Here is an 18,408-nt window from a genome sequence, read left to right as displayed (position 1 = left end):
GTGTGTCCATTAATATACTGTCTTATTGTGAATCTTGCCATATGCTCCAGTAAGAAGGAAGGCCCCTAACCATAGCTTAAGATCTATTAGCTTTAAGTGCCACACTGACATATCTTGTTCTCCAGGGGATTTTCCTGGAGCCAGACAGGCTAAAGGCCAGAGTACCTCTTCTGAATGTCATGTGGGCATGAATAAGCCATTTGAAAAGGAAGTTCACTTAAAAGAGATCATCGTGTCCCAAGACTGGGCTCAGAAGTAAGCCATAGAGATATGTTTTGCTATGCTGAGTACCAGTTGGTCCTGTGCACAGAGGGAAAGGTTACAGCACTTCTAGGCTGAGCAGTTCCTTCCACACATTGACAATTCTTGTGTCATATGGAGGTTCCCTTGAAGTACCATTAGTGATGTATGTGTTCTAACCTCAGGCCATGTCCTTTGACCTAGAGGACTGATGGAATCTCGTGTTCCTAATTTTAAAGGGACAGTTAATAAGATGAAATCCATTCATCTAACAGTAATAAAGCCAAGGTGGAATTTGAGAAAATAAGCCAAGAACTGAACAGAGAGGGAAACAAGGAGGAAGCATTGGGAAATCTAGTTATTGCAGTTAATATTTCCAGGTCCAGCCCTCTGTTTCCAATCATGTAATTACAGATTCATAAATAGGGATGTGTGGGGAGAGTGAGTAGATGAAGTGATAGTCCTTCCCACTGCACTCACAGGAAATAATGGGTCTTAGTAGGCCTTTAGATCTTTTCCACTTGTCAAAAATTATAGTCAATTATACCCAGGGATTTGGGTCCTACATCATTTCCACTCAAAATATGAAAGAAAGTTTGGGCTAGGGGTTTTTGGTTTTGTTGGCTTTGGTTTTGGTATTGGTTTAGTTTGGTTTTGATTTGGGTTTTTTAAATACCCAGGAGATAATCTGCATCTATGATTATACTGCCATGTCTCCCTACTTCTTTTCTTACCTTGTTATATATAACTACATGTGTGAATATATGTGTATATACATGTGTGTATGTATATACATGTCCATACATAATCCTTTACTGTGAACTTCTTATCTTTCAGCTTCATGAATATGCACTCCTTTATAAGCCAGAGTCTGAGACAATGGAGTTTGTACAAAGCAGCTTCCCATTTGGTCATCTAGCTTTTATGCTGACGGTTATTTACATAGTACCTAGAAGTCAAATTTAATGCTATCATTGATGTTGGTGTTTACAGCCCAGGGAATCAGGAGTTTCTTTTTTCCCCACTCCTTTCCTCCTGGGTGCCTTGGCTGGAAACAGTGTGGACAGTGAGATTTGCCCTTATTGCCAGCCCCATAAACACTGTCCAGATGGGAACAACGATTACAAAAACAATATAGTGCAAGTGAACAGGAACCCCCACCTTCTCCCACTTACAGATGTGGATACAAAGAGCATCTTAATCTTTCTAGTGTTATCTCAATGGGATGTCTTGAGAAAACTGACAAATGACTTTAAGGCTATCAATTTTTGTTTTATCCTCCTATTTTCTGAAACATACACTTTGATGTAGATAGACATTTGTGGCACAGAAATGTGAGCTCAGAGCTTTGTTCTTGGCTTAATTCAGTGATGAAAAGCATTTGTTATCTTTTGCCAAGCTGCACAGCAGTTTTCTCTGCAGAGAATGAATGTAGTCTTAAATGACCTTTATGCCCACATTTAGTAACTATGGCTCTGGTTCCGAGTGCTGATGAAGGGCTGGTGCTCTGGCAAGTCCCACAGACGACACCGTCCCCACCGCCCGCCCTCCCCCCCCCTCCCCCATGCATTGTGTTGTATTGCATGTTGCTTTACCTGTAGGGTGTGGTGTTCAGCAAAGAGCAGATTTGTTTATAAGCCTCTGATTTTTATATAGTATTCTCTCTCTTTAAAAAAAAAACCCTCTAGGATATTTATGAGTAGTGAATATGTGAGTGTCCCTGGCACTTTGAATAAATAGGTGTTTTTTTATTGTGTGGAACCTCTGTGTTCAGGGGCAGATTTATTGTTTGGTTTCCTGTCAACTTCTTAGATTAGATGAATCACCCATAATATTTCAGATTTTAACCACTTATATAAGTTGGAAAACAAGTAATTCTTTAAAATTGGATATTTCAGTATTTAGAGTTTTGTGTGAAAAATCAATGACTTATTACAAAGGACATTTTAAGATTTATTAGCTTAAGTGCTCCAGTTTAAAAAAAAATGACATCAAAGGTCTTGCTACCTTTTGATTTCAAACCTTGCTCCCTGTGATTCTCCTTCATTTGAAGAGCATGAGAGGTGCCCAAGTTCACTTGCCCTCAAAGCTAGGAGTTCCCCCCACTGACATAATTTCTAAAGAATAGACCTATTGTTGAAGGGAATGTGATCATTCCCACCCCAGCAGTGACCAGAGTGTAGGGCCAGCTAATGGCCTTTGAACGTTGAGACTACAGTAGTACTTCCTTTCCATTGGCCCTACTACCATTTGTAGATACTGGGAAGTAAAATGATGAAGATAGTCAAGTGTAAACTTAATGTCCTGAGTGGTATAAAAGTAGGCTTCATCCTGTTACCTGGGAGAGGGCAGATAGTCCCTGAAGATTCCTGTTTCCGATCCAACTGAACCTGACAACTGAGGTTTCATGTATCTCCTACAAGGCGGAAAAAAAAAATGTTCTCTGGGCAGTACCCTGTGGGGGAGAACCAACTTGACACTGGTAGACTAGCTGGAAAAATGGACCACATGGAGAGAAAAGCAGCAGAAGATACGTTTTAGAGCCTGTCATTGGGCTGTCTCCTGCCCCAAACCTCTTAAAACGAACTTCTTCCCATCTATCTGTCAGCAGCTGGCAGACTTAACATGATTTTCAAGAATTCACTTCCAGGTAGACTTGTAGGATCTGAATAGAGGGTTCTATAGAGATAGAGGCAATGGAAAAAAGAGAAGTGAAGTTGACTTATATTTGAATGAAATGTTGACAGGATATCGTTGTTGCTTTAGCCCTACCCACAGCAAGCAAATTGTTCATGCCTTTTTGGCATTCTCATCAAAAGGGAGGGAGTCAGTAAATGAGTAGATTGGTTTGTTAGAATTTTTTTCTTTACTAAAAAGAACCAAAAGAACTTTATTGCCAAATGAATTAAAAGACAGTTAATCAGGATGAACATGGTTTAAGTGACACAGATATTTGGAAGGGAGAAAAGGTTTTGACTTGGACTAGTTAGAGCAAAATTTTAAATACAAGCCTTTGGGAAAAGCCAGTTGAAAGTGTCTTCTAGTTTGGAAATTGGCTCATTGTTTTTGTACTTCTAGGCTTTATATTCCATGTACAGTTTAGACCTAGCTTGAGTACAGACTCCTTATAATGGATACTTGTGGCTCAGAGTTGGAAAGTTAAACATCTGGTTGTGTGTTGACATGGAAATGTACAGTATTCATAGTCTAACACTACAATCCTTTCTAAGGAGGGGGAAAAGCTGATAGGTATAATGACAGTCTCTGAAAACTTTCTTATGTTTTTGTTGTTGTTTCAGCTTTCTCTCTGGATCAATGAAAAGATGCTTACAGCCCAGGACATGTCTTACGATGAAGCCAGAAATCTGCACAGTAAATGGTTGAAGCACCAAGCATTTATGGCAGAACTTGCATCTAACAAAGAATGGCTTGACAAAATTGAGAAGGTGGGTTAAAACGTTTGAGGAGGGCCCTCGTTGCCGTGTGGTGGTCCTGATGAGGAGAAGGAGCTGAAGGTGTGGATGCACTCATTTTTTTCCTTCAAAATACACCAGCATATTTGAGCCTATGTTGTCATTTATGAAAGTTTCATAGCCAGTGGCAGTCCGCCTCTCACTTGCCAGTTGGTGACTTCACCCTACCAGAAGGGAAAACAGAAACCCAATCAAAAGTCTCAGAAAACCTGGCTCATCTTCAAGCAAATACTTGGTCTCTGTTATGCGTCTCTTCTGCTGCTACTGGTGGACCGTGGACCTCTCTGTCCTTCTATCTGGGTCATATTTGCCTGTGGTATACTGTGATAAGCTTTATCAGATATAGTTGCACAAGATTTTAAAATATTATGTGTTTGCTGGGCTCCAGTGGCTCACACCTCTTGGTCCTAGCTACTCAGCTACTGTGATCTGAAGATCACAGTTCAAAGCCAGCCCAGGCAGGAAAATCTGTGAGACCTCCAATTATAGTAAAAGCTGGAAGTGGTGCTGTGTGGCTCAAGTGGTAGAGTGCTAGCTAGCCTTGAGCAAAAGGAGCTCAGGAACAGCACCCAAGCCCAGGGTTCAAGCTCAAGACTGGCAAAAAGGAAAACAAAAAGAACTATGTGTTTAAATCGCCCATGTGTGACTACTGTGAACCATCAGGCACTTCAACTGAGCACCATGAGTTTCCCGTCCTCCCTTCTCTCCCCTCATACTTGATATATTGCACCAGGCTCTTAAGAGTTAGAAAAATGTGATGGCTATGGTCTCTGGGACATGAAGTGGAGGGGGGAAACCTTGGTTTATTAGCACTGAATATCCCATTGCTGCAGTTGATACTATTTCTGCATGTGGCAATTAGGAATGTAATCCCTGGAAACTTTGTGTTTAGCTGAGACCGTTGTTGATTTTATTTGGTAGTAACTTCTAATGGGAAGAATTTGTGAATGTGAGCATGTGTGTGCTGAATGAATGGGTCAATCAGATCAAATGTTAGGTTTGTTTTACATGGTGACATTTACTTTCTTGCAAATTGTATTTAATTACAACCATACTGGTTTGTGTTTTCCAGGAAGGAATGCAGCTCATTTCAGAAAAGCCTGAGACGGAAGCTGTGGTGAAGGAGAAACTCACTGGTTTACATAAAATGTGGGAAGTCCTTGAATCCACCACCCAGACCAAGGCCCAGCGGCTCTTTGATGCAAACAAGGCTGAACTTTTTACCCAGAGCTGCGCAGATCTGGATAAATGGCTCCATGGCCTGGAGAGTCAGATTCAGTCTGACGATTATGGCAAAGACCTTACTAGCGTCAACATCCTGCTGAAAAAGCAACAGGCAAGTGGATAAGGCAGCAACCTCCTTGGGCTTTGCCTGTTTTCAGCCATCTACTTTCCATGTGAAGGGATTTAATGCCCAGCAAAGTGCTTACTCTGACAGCATCATAGGGCATTTCCAGAGTCAGCTAGAAACACAGTGTCAGTAAAAGTGTTAGGTGTCAGCATGGGAACACTTTGGAAAATATCTTTTTATAGTTAAGCTGTGCATCTCATGCAAATGAAAGTATCATATTTACATGGTTTGTTGTATAATGTGTAGATGCCTGTCAGCTATCCAAATTATTCAAGGTACTTAGAGACCATAGAAGAAATGTGGGTTTTTCCACATTTCTGTATCGCAGCAAAAGGCTCAAAAGACAAGTGAATTTACTATTTAATGAGAAAACAGTTGCTTTGAGGTTGAGAGAAGTGTGTGTGTGGCTCCCCTGGCTAGCTCTGCAACCTGAGTCCTGGTCACTGCAGCTGTGACTACAGGCACTACAGGACAGTGGCTGAGTACTGAGGCTGGTTTCTTTATCAAAGTGACACTGACCTCGCCTTTAGTTAAGTGACTTGGTCACTGACTGTGTTCTGCAAGTTACTGTGCATGAAGTATTTTTCCCCCACAGGTAGTTTCCCTGTAGAGGAGCTGCTTTCCTCCTCTACCTGAGAATGGTGCCAGTCTATACACAAATGAAACACCTATTTTTCCTAAGCTGTCAGTATATGGCCTTCTCCTATGATAGGTCCTGAGCAAGAGGCCTCTACTTTCACCCATTTTCTTTCTTGCTCAAGGCTAGCACTCTACCACTTGAGCCACAGCACCACTTCCAGTTTTCTAAGCCGTTTATTGGAGATAAGAGTCTCACAGGCTTTCAGCTATGGCTGGCTTTGAACCATGATCTTCAGATCTAAGCCTCCTGAGTAGCTAGGATTGCAAACGTGAGCTACCGACGCCCAGTTCATCCATTCTCTTTAAATGAAGAACTAGTATGTGTTCCATTGATTGTTCAGTATGACCTCCATCCGCTTTTTAACCAAGGAAATAAAGGCAGGTTAACATTACCTTCCTTAAATGAACTAGGGCTTCAAGACTAACATAACTCCTTTCTGAGGGTAAAGCTGGTTTCTGGACAAGCAAATAAAAGCTGACCTTTTTCTATAATGAATTACTGTCTCCCCTGTCATTTCCTTTGTTAGGCTCATGGACAAGTTTGAATATTACTCAAACTTTAAAATCCTAGAAAGGGACATTTAGGCATCAGCTGATGAACTGGATTGCCAACTAGTAGATTGATTGATGGTGGAGCCATTTCTTTTTTTTTTTTTAATTTTTATTTTTTTATTGTGAAAATACTGTACAGAGGGGTTACAATTACATGGGCAAGATAATGAGTACATTTCTTATCAAGCATTGTAGCCTCCTCCTTTGTTTCCCCTTTCCATCCCTTCCCATCCTCCCCCCACCCCCGGTGGAGCCATTTCTTAGATTTTCTACTGTATAAGTTTATATTTATTCTTCAGTCTTCCCTTTTGGCCAGTACACCAAACAGATACTTGATAGGTCCATCTATGTTTCCCCTGCTCTGATGCAACATCGCTGTGTCTTTCACTTTTAGATGCTGGAGAACCAGATGGAAGTACGGAAGAAGGAAATTGAGGAGCTTCAGAGCCAGGCCCAAGCTCTGAGTCAGGAAGGGAAGAGCACCGATGAGGTAGACAGCAAGCGCCTCACTGTGCAGACCAAATTCATGGAGCTGCTCGAACCCTTGAATGAAAGGAAGCATAATCTGCTGGCCTCCAAAGAGATCCATCAGTTCAACAGAGATGTGGAGGACGAGATCGTGAGTAGACCCTGTTCCAAATAACCTTGCCTTTCCAGAAGCCCATGTTCTCACTGTTATGCTCACTTAGGCCACATTAGTGCGCTGAGCATTCACAGCCCAGGCTCTACTCTTTTCTAGGGGTTCTTCCCCTTCCCACGTGATAAAACTCCATTCTCTGCTTTTCTGAAGATAAATCCAGGTTTTTTTCTTTCTCTCTCCTTTGGTGATACTGGGGTTTGAACTCAGCTTCACGCTTAAAAATCAGGCATCTACAGCTGAGACGTACCTTCAACCTTGTTTGTTTGTCTTTGCATTGGTTATTTTGACACAGGGTGTCACTTTTTGTCCGATCATGTCATATGCATGAACCAGGGATGTAGTTGGTATGACAAGTGGATGTAGTTGGGATAACAAGTGGATGTAGTTGTGTCTAGCTTCTTCAGTTGAGCTGGAGTCTTGTGAACTTTTTTGCCTAAACTGGCCTGAAACCTGATCTCCCCCAATGTCAGCCTCCAGAGTTGCTAGGAATATAAGCATGTGCCACTGTGCCCTGCTCTACTTCTACTCCAGAATTTTAGTACCCCTTCAATGGTGCTTAAAAAACAAAACAAAAAAACTGTAAGGCTCTGACATTAAGGATGAGTTGGGATTTGAGATCCAAGCATTGCCCCACTGCCCGCCCTCTGGTGGCCCCTTGAAGGATTTGGCACACTCTCGGCAGCTGGTCCTCCTGATACTCTTGTTTATGTCAAATATTTGTCCTTCTATGCAGTCCTGACCACTTATTTGCAATTCTTTCCAGTTGTGGGTTGGTGAGAGGATGCCTTTGGCAACTTCCACAGATCACGGCCACAACCTCCAGACTGTTCAGCTGCTAATAAAGAAAAACCAGGTAAGTGTTTCTGCTCTAGCTAGTTCAGCCTGGTAAATAATTGTTCCACATCTCAAGGCAGAAAAAAATGAGAGAGCTTTGAAGGCTTGCAAGTTTATGGCTCTTAACAGTTTGACATAAGCAGCAGGCTACGGTCATTTAACGAGACTTGGGGTGTGTTCCGCTCCCACACAGACCCTCCAGAAAGAAATCCAGGGGCATCAGCCTCGCATTGATGACATCTTTGAGAGAAGCCAAAATATCGTCACTGACAGCAGCAGCCTCAATGCGGAGGCCATCAGACAGAGGCTTGCCGACCTGAAGCAGCTGTGGGGCCTCCTCATCGAGGAGACGGAGAAACGCCACCGACGCCTTGAGGAGGCTCACAAGGCCCAGCAATACTACTTTGACGCCGCTGAAGCCGAAGCATGGATGAGCGAGCAGGAGCTGTACATGATGTCTGAGGAGAAGGCCAAGGTGAGAGTGGCTCCCGCCCTCCCTAAGAGGAGCGCGAGGCCCATTCCTCACAAGGGCCTCAAACTCAGACTGTGCACTTGGCCTTGCTGGGGGCTTTTGTCAGTGAGCCACCTTTTGCTTCTTCTTTTGAGTGTTATAGAGAGGCACCATAGTGTGCAGAGGTGGCTAAAATCTGACTTCTTTTTACCCTGGACACTTGATCTTCGTGACTGAATTGTGCGTCATCATGGTGATTCATCCTGTTACTTCTTTTGTATAAAGAAATTTGCCAGAATCCTATATAGAGTGCCATAATCAAAATGGCTTTGATACCCTTAAAATATTTTAAGGTTCCCTAATGCCGTCATCTTCATGCTTGACGAGCTGTTGGGGTTACGGCCAGCCTGGGACACTTGGCCTACCTATACTTGACTCAGGTTGTGGGGCCTGAACTCTGGGCCTGGCTGCTGTCCCTCAGCTCTTCAGCTCAAGGCTAGTGCTCTACCACTTGAGCCACAGCACCACTTCCGGCTTTTTTCTTTTTGCTTATGTGGTGCTGAGGAATCGAACCCAGGGCCTCATACATGCAAGGCAAGCGCTCTACCACTGAGCCACCTTCCCAGCCCTGTACTTGACTCTGTATCTCAGAAGGGCCTTGGTCACTCTGGGTTATCATGTTCCCCTATAGAGACCTCTGTCCAGTCCATGATCCTCTCTGAACATTTCCTGCTTACAAGTCATACTACATTTGCAGTGTTTTTCTTTCTGATTGTCCTACCTCCTGTCCCATTGCACAGCTAGCCTGTGGTGGTATCAGGTGGTATCAGACCAAAAGGGCCACTGTGGTTGTGACAGTCCCTCTCTTTGCAGGATGAGCAGAGTGCTGTCTCCATGTTGAAGAAACACCAAATTTTAGAACAAGCCGTGGAGGACTATGCAGAGACAGTACACCAGCTCTCCAAGACAAGCCGGGCATTGGTGGCTGACAGCCATCCTGAAAGGTGAGACTTTCTGTTCTTCAGTGAATCTTTTACTAAGCTGCCCAAGAAGAAAATGGCAGCATTCATCTTAACTTAGTGCCAAGGGGGATCTTTGGGAAGTGTTCTTACCATAGACTTAAACAGTATCTGGTGAACAGGAAGAATGAACAGTTTCATTGTCATCTAATTTATTAGGAGAACAGTTACTACTTTTAAGGTGAGTGGAAGACAGTGTAAGGATCTACAGGCTGGGGATATAGCTCAGATGTAGAATATGTACCTAGTATGCTCAAGGTACTGGATCTCTTCCCGGACTACAAATAAATAAGTAAATCAATGGACCTATAGGGGAAAAAAAGAACAAAATTGTATCCTAACTTTTACATATCAAGTACTCAGAACATCTTAGAGGAAACATAGGTAGGTGTGTGGTACTCACTGACTATGTATGGGGCAAGAGCATTAACTTCAAGAGCATACATTTCAGGCATTTTCTGTAATTGCTTTTTATGACTCAGAGTGGAAAAAAGATCAACTTTGTATGTTTAACCAAGGCAGATTAGAGGAGATGAAGTCAGGGAATATATTCATGATTAGATTCTCAAGAAAGTCACCCCCCCCCCCCCCCCCCCCCCCATCTCCAGGGATAGGCACCAGCAAGTTCTTGTCTCTAATTTCCTGTTGTGAGGAAAGAAGATTCAGCCTCCTTAAAAAAAAGCACACTCAAGAGCCAGGAAATGTAGCCAGAGCCAGCTGCCCTAGCAGAGGCAAGCACACGCACACAAGAGGAGATGGAGGCCATCGGGTGCCAGGCGGCAGCATCTTGTCTGTAACTGGTAGCGTTGTATCTGAGAATGGAAGGTAGCTTCAGAGTTTTGCGATAACTTCTTAAGGAAATACTGACTTGCAGAGCCAGTAGTGCAGTTACAGGCCCCTCCTCCTCCCAATTGTTACGTTCAAGATGGTTTCTGGTCTTAATTAGTGTGTTTGGTTTACTTACTAGCTCTCTTTATCATTTGAAATTGAATTTTAGAGTTTTCTTTTTCAGGCTAAAAGGTATAAGCAGAAGCTTCCTTAGAGAAAATTTGTATTAACGTTCCCTCCTTTGTTTCTCCCCAGGAAGAAACTTGACATTTAAGGTGTCCTTTCTCCCCCTTTTTCAGTGAGCGCATTAGCATGCGGCAGTCCAAAGTAGATAAGCTATATGCTGGCCTGAAGGACCTTGCTGAAGAGAGGAGAGGCAAGCTAGATGAGAGGCACAGGCTATTCCAGCTCAACCGGGAGGTGGATGACCTAGAGCAGTGGATTGCTGAGAGGGAGGTGGTCGCAGGGTCCCATGAACTGGGGCAGGACTACGAGCACGTCACCGTAAGTACCTGGGCAGAGCTTGAGTGGTACGTAGTGAAGAAGTGTATGGAAGTCCGATTGCATTCCTGAGCTGTGGGTGAATGCAATATCCTGCATTCTAGTCAGAAGTCATGGGGTTCTGTTTCCACTTGGTTCCTCATCAAGTGACTTTGGCTTAAGTTGGTTCACCTCTCTGTGCCCCATCCTCTGGCAATTATAGGAGATAGAAGTGGTTTACTCTTTGCAGTGTGCAAGACCGGATATGTTTTAGAGCACAGATCTGTTGTTCTTAAAGTCATGCGTATTACTTGTTACCTCCCACTTAGAGGCAGTTTCTTTGCCAACGACATTCATGGGATCAGGAAGTAAAATGTTCCCAGTGGTCTCATTGATTTCTTTATACCCATCCTCCTTTCAGATGTTGCAAGAACGATTCCGGGAATTTGCTCGAGACACAGGGAACATTGGACAGGAACGTGTGGACACGGTCAATCACATGGCAGATGATCTCATCAACTCTGGACACTCGGATGCTGCCACCATCGCTGAATGGAAGGATGGCCTTAATGAAGCCTGGGCTGATCTGCTGGAGCTCATTGACACGAGAACACAGATTCTGGCTGCCTCCTATGAACTGCATAAGTTTTATCATGATGCCAAGGAAATCTTTGGGCGTATCCAGGATAAACACAAGAAACTCCCTGAGGAGCTTGGGAGAGATCAGAACACCGTGGAGACCTTACAGCGAATGCACACCACCTTTGAGCATGACATCCAAGCTCTGGGCACTCAGGTGGGTGGTGATGTACTAAAACACAATGTAGAAACTTCACATAGCATCTTAGTGCATCTCTGAGTGTCTCTCTGTTCCTCTCTGTTCCTTACCTCCTCCAAACATGCCTGAAAGATTAGCAGGATTAAATAATGCATGCTCATGCACACACATTATGATAATACTCCCATTTTGCAAGAGCTTTTCAGTCCATCAAGTTCTGAGTTTGCCACATTTGCAAACATTGTTAAATACTCATGATTATAATAAATAAATGTCTGCACCACATACACACACACATTGCAAGGTATAGGCTTCAATAAGACTTTATGTTATGTTAGCATTTCCATCCAGAATAGTTTCCAAAACAATACCTTGTTATTTTTCATGAACCATCCCAAAAGAAAAAAATGAGATTCTAACATTTTAGTGTGCCTGGTGTTTTCCCCCTCAGTATTGATCAGCTAACACAAAGACTTTGTTTAAAAAATGTTTGACAAAGTAATAACAGTATAACAGAAAGAATCTAGTGTAAACATTCTCTAATTTCTAAACTCTGTGCAGTTTCCTGTTTAGTCATATCCCTTTTAGTTGAAAATTTACATTTAGTTGAAAAAGACATGATATATTTCATGGACCTAGAAAAGAAACCAATTTGATTACAAATACTAGTCTTGAGGGGTTTTGTTTTTGTCTATTGAAATGTATTTCCAGGCACCAGTGGCTTACACATGAAATTAGTCCCAACTACTCACGAGGTTGAGATCTGAGGATGGATATTTAAAGCCAGCCTGGGCAGACAAAACAGATTCTCATCTCCAGTTAACGAGCAAAAAGCTGCAGTGGAGGTGTGGCTCACTCAAGTGGTAGACCACCAGCCATAGAGCAGAAAAGTTCAGCAGGAACATAAGGAGCATAAGGCCCTTTATGAAGCCACATAGAAAAAAGAAAAAGGCAAACACTGATTAGTGCCCTGGGTAGCAGACATTTTCTACCAAAGACCAAATAGTAAATATTTATTGGTTTTATGTGGAACATTTAGTTTTTATTATAACTACTTGCCTTTGCCATCTTAGTATAGTGCAGCAATAGAAAATGTGGGATGAATAGATTTGGCTGTGTTCCAGTATATCTTTAGTTTAAAAAAAAAAAAAGCTTGGAGCTGGCCAGGCCAGGCTCTGTTGAAGGCATCATTCTCACTGTGTTTTGGTACCAGACTGCCATTGTCGTCTCACTGATGCTAAATTCATATTGATTTCCTATAACAAAAGCCTAGGGAAACTTTTGGAGGCCTAGACAAAACAGCAACAGCAAGTCTTCCCTATGCATCTTAAAATCATTACTTTAGAATTACAAGAGAACTAAGAGATGATGGAGTTGCTCTCTTGTTTTTCACTCAATGTCTTCAGACTTGGAGTAGTGAGAAAGCCCAAGAGTTCAGTTCCATCCAGGTCAGGACCATCCATCTCCTCGTGTCCGACGGTCTCTGTCTGTCTCACCATAACGTATGCCTAGGCACTTTATGACTGCAAGTATTGCCAATCCTTGTGGTACAGGTTCCCTGAGTAGGAAGTATCTCCTGCTGGGCTGTGTCATCTTTTGCCAGCTTGACCTACTGCTGTCTACATAAGTGCCTGGGGGAGCAGTGGGAGATGAGGGCATCTTACAATATCTGCCCCAGGGGATGGTCTTGAGTGGCTATGCAAAAAGCCAGTTAACTTCTGTGGGAATTTTCAGTTGTACATAGCCTCTTCCACTGCACTTTTTGTTGTATGAGTCCATTCAGAAGAGCAAGAGGCACAGGGAAAGATTTGGTTAGATTATAGCAAACTAGCCCTTTTCAGATAATTTCTTACACATTTGCTCATGATAATGAGTTATACTTAAGCCTTAACTATTAAAAGAATATTCCCCAAAGTCTTTAAGATATAGAAATCAAATCACCGTCGAAACCAAATCCCATCGATGCTTTAGCAAAAGCTTTATTTTCTTACCACCATTTAAAAAGTCATTATGCGGTTGAGGGGCAGTGACCCTCCCCTCCGGGCCCCTCCCCTCTTCCCATTGTCTATCCTATCCCATTATCCCCGCACAGCATTTCTCCAGATACTCTCCTCACAGATACCCATGAGGACGCCTGATGTGCAGAGCTGTTGTCCGTGGACTTTGTGAGAACGTCTTATCAGGAAATAATGATTGTCTCTTCCACTGTATTGTGTATATCTTGATTAGACATTGTGGGCATGGCACTGCTGAAATGTAAAGTATAAAAACAAAGTTTGAGGGAAATATTAAGTATAAAACAGTCACAGTTACTGTTCCTATTATAGACAACAAACCAGCTGTATTTTTTCCCTCATTTTGCACAAAAAGGAGAATATTATACATACCACCTGACCTTGCTTTTTACTCCGAGCACTTACATGCGAGTACTTAGAGCATTTTCCCATTTTTCTCATAGCTGCACAAGGGCTGCACTTTCAACCAGTCCATCACTAATGGAGATCCATCTTTTGCTTATGTAGATCATGCTGTGGTAAATAGTATGTATTTCCCTTCCTAAGTGTGCAAGGATATATATATGTGTGTATACACACACACACATACATATATATATGTGACAAATTCCCCAAATGGAATTATAAACAGAAGATACATGCAAATATTATTTTGATAGGTACTGTCCATCACCTTTTAGATGAGCTATAGCCTCTTACGAGTCAAGCAACAATGAATGATCTCACTGACAAATGCATCTTCAAAGCTGAATTTTGGCCAACAAATAGATAACAGTATTCATGTCATCACCTGGCATCTTTTCATGTTTAAGACCTATGTTAATTTCCTATGCTGACATTTCTTAGGGTGTCCATTTTTTGTTGACTTGTTAATATTTTACTTTTCTTTTGATGAATGTCATAGCTATAAAGATAGCTCAGCAAAATATTTAGCTGTAAGTAGAAGTGTACTTGTGGCTACATTTTACTAAATCATCATTCTTGCTGTTAATGTACAGTTTTACAGGGCTTTTGTTTGTTTGTTTGCTTTGTACTGGTCCTGAGCTTTTTTTTTTTTTGGTCCGGTTGTGGGGCCTGAACTCTGGGCCTGGGCGCTGTCCCTCAGCTCTTCAGCTCAAGGCTAGCGCTCCACCCCTTGAGCCACAGCACCACTTCCGGCTTTTTTCTTTTTGCTTATGTGGTGCTGAGGAATCGAACCCAGGGCCTCAGGCATGCAAGGCAAGCGCTCTACCACTGAGCCAACTTCCCAGCCCGGTCCTGAGCTTTTTTTGTTCAGAGCTACCACTCTACCAGCTTTTTTGGTAGTTATTTGGAGATTAGAGTCTCATGGACTTTCCTGCCCATGCCTGGCCTTGAACTGCAATCCTCAGATCTCGGCCTCAGGAGAAGCTATGATTACAGATGGGAGTCACCAGCACCCAGCCAATAAAAATTACCTTAACCCGGAGTGAGTAGGGAAGGTGTTCATTTTTGGGGCTGTAACTAGAAGTGCCCTACTTTATATCCCAGGCCACCTCTAGAGCGCCTTTCCTCACCTTCCTGACCTGTATGTCTGTAGCATTTTACTTTATTATTAGAGAGCTAACTATGCAGTTTCATAGGTTTATAGAAACCTGGGTCTTTCTGACTTGGTGGTCCTCCGTGAAATCAGAACTCCTTGAGAGGCACCAGGCCCGTTTTGACCTAGTGCTCCATTAGTAGCAGCGTTGTGAGGAAGGAGTGTGGGGAATCTGGGGTCAAACCTGACTCATCTTCCCCGTGGCTTTGCAGGTGAGGCAGCTGCAGGAGGATGCAGCTCGCCTCCAGGCAGCCTATGCGGGTGACAAGGCTGACGACATCCAGAAGCGTGAGAACGAGGTCCTGGAAGCCTGGAAGTCCCTCCTGGACGCCTGTGAGGGCCGCAGGGTGCGGCTGGTGGACACAGGGGACAAGTTCCGCTTCTTCAGCATGGTGCGGGACCTCATGCTTTGGATGGAGGATGTCATCCGGCAGATAGAAGCCCAGGAGAAGCCAAGGTAATACTCAAGGCGTCAGGGTGCAGAGATAGGGACAGCCACCCCTGCTTCAGTTGTCTCTGACACACCATTGCCGGGGACCTGTGGACCCTCCTAGGTTATATTTCACACTCACCTGTGCCTTCCTGGTCATGTGCCCTGGGCGCTCCTGACCACTTTATCTTGGGAATGAGATGGGTTTTTCTAAGATTTTGTTTTTCATTTTGTTGTGTGCTGGTCCTAAGTCCTGTGTACTATCCTTGAGCTTTTTTGCTTAAGGCTATCTTCTACTACTTGAGCCACAGCTCTACTTCTGGCTTTTGGGGGGGAGGGGGGGAGGATTGATTAATTGGAGATAAGAATCTCAATGACTTCCTGCCCAGACTTGGCTATGAACCGAGATCCCCAGATCTCAGCCTCATGAGCAGTTAGGATGACAGACATGAGCCACAAGCACCCAGCTCACTTTTCTCCTGTTGATTGGATTAAAAGCCCCTTTGTCCCCCTTCCATACACGTTACCAAAGGTTATCACTCTCAACATCTGCTTTAGTGGTGTTGTAGGATGGTAAGTTAATGTTTATTCTATTTCTACCCTTTAACTTCTGTTTCATTCAAAGCAGTGAAAAGAATTCAATAGTTGAACAAATAAGTACAGATAAAAGCTGCTGTTCACCCATTGTAATTGAGATAAAAATTATGCCACAATATAAGAAATAGTTCTGTCATTTAAAAAGCAGTCTTGCCAGGCACTAGTGGCTCACGTCTGTAATCCTAGCTACTTAGGCTGAGATCTGAAGATCATAGTTCAAAGCCAGCCCAGGCAGGAAAGTCAGTGAGACTCTTACCTCCAATTAACCACCAGAAAACCAGAAGTAGCACTATGACTCAAAGTGGTAGAGCACTAGCCTTGAGCAAAAGAGCTCAGGGACAGTGCCTAGATCCTGAGTTCAAGCCCCACAACCAACAAAAAGTAAAATAAGAAATAAAAAGCAGTCTAATTCCCTGCGCCATGGTTAGTTCTCCCTGAGGAGCTCTCACTACAAAACCACTGGTTTCCCCTGTTTATCATTTTCTGTCTGAGTTCAGAGACTTCCCCAGCTGTTCTGGGGTACATATCCTGAGCCCTAGGGAACTTGTTACTGCCTCAGACCTTGTTGACAGAAAGCCTGTCCAAATTGCACTTCAGGGCAAAAGCTTAACAGAAAACAAGCAGTGTTCTTATACTTATCAAGTGACCATTTTAAATTATTCAGCACAAATAAAAGGAGCCAGCTTCTAAATGTGGAGCCTGTGCTGACTGAGCTGTTCCTGAGCTACATCCCCTGGAATTTTGACCCCCATTGACCCAACCTGTAAATCAACCCTCAAAGGCCAATTTGGCCATCATTTTCCTTCAGATTGATAGCATGTTTGAAAGCCTGCATGCTTTTATGGAAAAAGCTTGAGTTCCTAAAAGAGATGTTACTGGTCTAATTTTAGGGATGTGTCATCTGTTGAACTGTTAATGAATAATCATCAAGGTATCAAAGCTGAAATTGATGCTCGCAACGACAGTTTCACAACCTGTATTGAACTTGGGAAATCCCTGCTGGCTAGGAAGCACTATGCATCTGAGGAGGTAATGCTGCTTCTTGGGGCTGTGGGATGGATCAGCTGGAGGAGTTGATGGAAACTGACTTGAGTATGCGTGCATGTGCACACATTATACACAGAAATGTGAACAGCTATGCCTTAGTACCCACAGGGGATTGTATCTAGGACCTCCCTGGATCTCAGACTCCATAGCTGCTTATATAAAATGCCATAGTATTTGTAAATAACTAGCAACATCTTCCCGCATGCTTTAAATTATAACAGCTAACACAAGGTAAATGAAATGTAATTATTATACTATGCTGCCTAAGGAATAACGTGAAAAATTTGTTTACAACTTCAGTTTCTTTTCCTAATGTTTGTGGTCTGCATTGGTTGAGTCCTTAGTTACAGAACCTGCAGATACCAAGCAAACACATGTGTGCACACCCACATCCTCATATTTCAAAACTCCCTTTTCCTAAGACAGCTAGGCAATATTGTAGGCCAAAGCCAGTGATTCTGTGACACAGAAGGTAATTTTTTTAGGGGCCTCTGGTTAAAAAAAAAAATGACCTCTCTATTCCTCCATCAGTGCCTACTGGTTCCCAATGCTTCTCCATTGAATTTGCCTCATCATTTTGTCGCTTTGCTCAAAGGGGGATGATTGCAGGTGCTTGTGAGGGTACTGGCATTGACAAGTTCATGACAGGTTCCCTTTGTGAGGGGGATGCCATCCTTTTACAGAGGCCAGGACTTGGCTCCTCTTGTTGTTCCTCTCTTTGTGAATATATGACTGCAGGACTGTGATCACCCAGGGGTTAGGGACGCCCAGTGCATTGTTGACCTCCTTACCACAAAGCTGCTTTAAGGAGAGCTCGGCCCTTCCCACAGTTCCTTCTGAAAGCATGCTAGCCATGCTTTTCCCTCTGCTCCAGGATGTACATTAACAGAGCTGATGGTTCCTAGCTTAGTGGTAATCCCTGCAGAAAAGATACTTTCCTTGTGTGAAGTGACCTCTCAGGAAAGATGAAAATGCCATAGTACATCCTACTAAGATGTCTGGAATCTTCTTTTCATACAGATCAAAGAAAAGTTACTACAGTTGACGGAAAAGAGAAAAGAAATGATTGACAAGTGGGAAGACAGATGGGAATGGTTAAGACTGAGTAAGGACATGTTTCCTTTTCTACTCTTTTGGGGCGGGCATCCATGGAAAGCATGCAAGGTTTTTTCTCTGCTTTATTTAATGCATTATTATTACTTGATGATTTTTAGCATTCTTGCTTTTTCTTACTGGCATAAGCATCATTTTTCACTCCATGATTGATGACAGTGTCATGAGTGGGGTTGGGGCTTTGGTGTCCTTAGATGCATGAATATGATAATGTGACATCGCTTCGGAGACCGAGCCCCTCCAATCATCTTCAACAAGACTTCTTTCTTCACAGTGAAGAAAGTGAAAAGCTAGCCTGTCTTATATTTGGTGGTTTTAGTGGAAGATTGATGACATTAACATCTCTTAAGGTTTTGCTTTTGC

The 18,408-nt window shown here is 43.0% G+C and overlaps 1 protein-coding gene across 3 annotated transcripts in view; it reads left to right on the top strand.

Annotated features, from left to right (window-relative positions):
• Window positions 1-18,408, top strand: part of Sptbn1 (spectrin beta, non-erythrocytic 1) — a 186,514-nt gene that overhangs the window by 154,996 nt on the left and 13,110 nt on the right. For all 3 annotated transcript variants that reach the window (XM_042691168.1, XM_042691169.1, XM_042691170.1), the window contains 11 exons: window positions 3,540-3,686; window positions 4,786-5,049; window positions 6,650-6,874; window positions 7,659-7,748; window positions 7,923-8,204; window positions 9,054-9,184; window positions 10,327-10,531; window positions 10,929-11,303; window positions 15,071-15,315; window positions 16,776-16,914; window positions 17,953-18,037. In XM_042691168.1, the coding sequence (XP_042547102.1) occupies window positions 3,540-3,686; window positions 4,786-5,049; window positions 6,650-6,874; window positions 7,659-7,748; window positions 7,923-8,204; window positions 9,054-9,184; window positions 10,327-10,531; window positions 10,929-11,303; window positions 15,071-15,315; window positions 16,776-16,914; window positions 17,953-18,037 (2,188 nt within the window). The remainder of the gene's footprint in view (window positions 1-3,539; window positions 3,687-4,785; window positions 5,050-6,649; window positions 6,875-7,658; window positions 7,749-7,922; window positions 8,205-9,053; window positions 9,185-10,326; window positions 10,532-10,928; window positions 11,304-15,070; window positions 15,316-16,775; window positions 16,915-17,952; window positions 18,038-18,408) is intronic.

The sequence above is a fragment of the Dipodomys spectabilis genome, unplaced genomic scaffold, assembly GCF_019054845.1.
Source record: "Dipodomys spectabilis isolate Male_0828 unplaced genomic scaffold, ASM1905484v1 ptg000141l, whole genome shotgun sequence".
Taxonomy (NCBI): domain Eukaryota; kingdom Metazoa; phylum Chordata; class Mammalia; order Rodentia; family Heteromyidae; genus Dipodomys; species Dipodomys spectabilis.
Note: the sequence above shows the minus strand (reverse complement) of the source record. Positions and strands in the feature narration are given on the sequence as shown.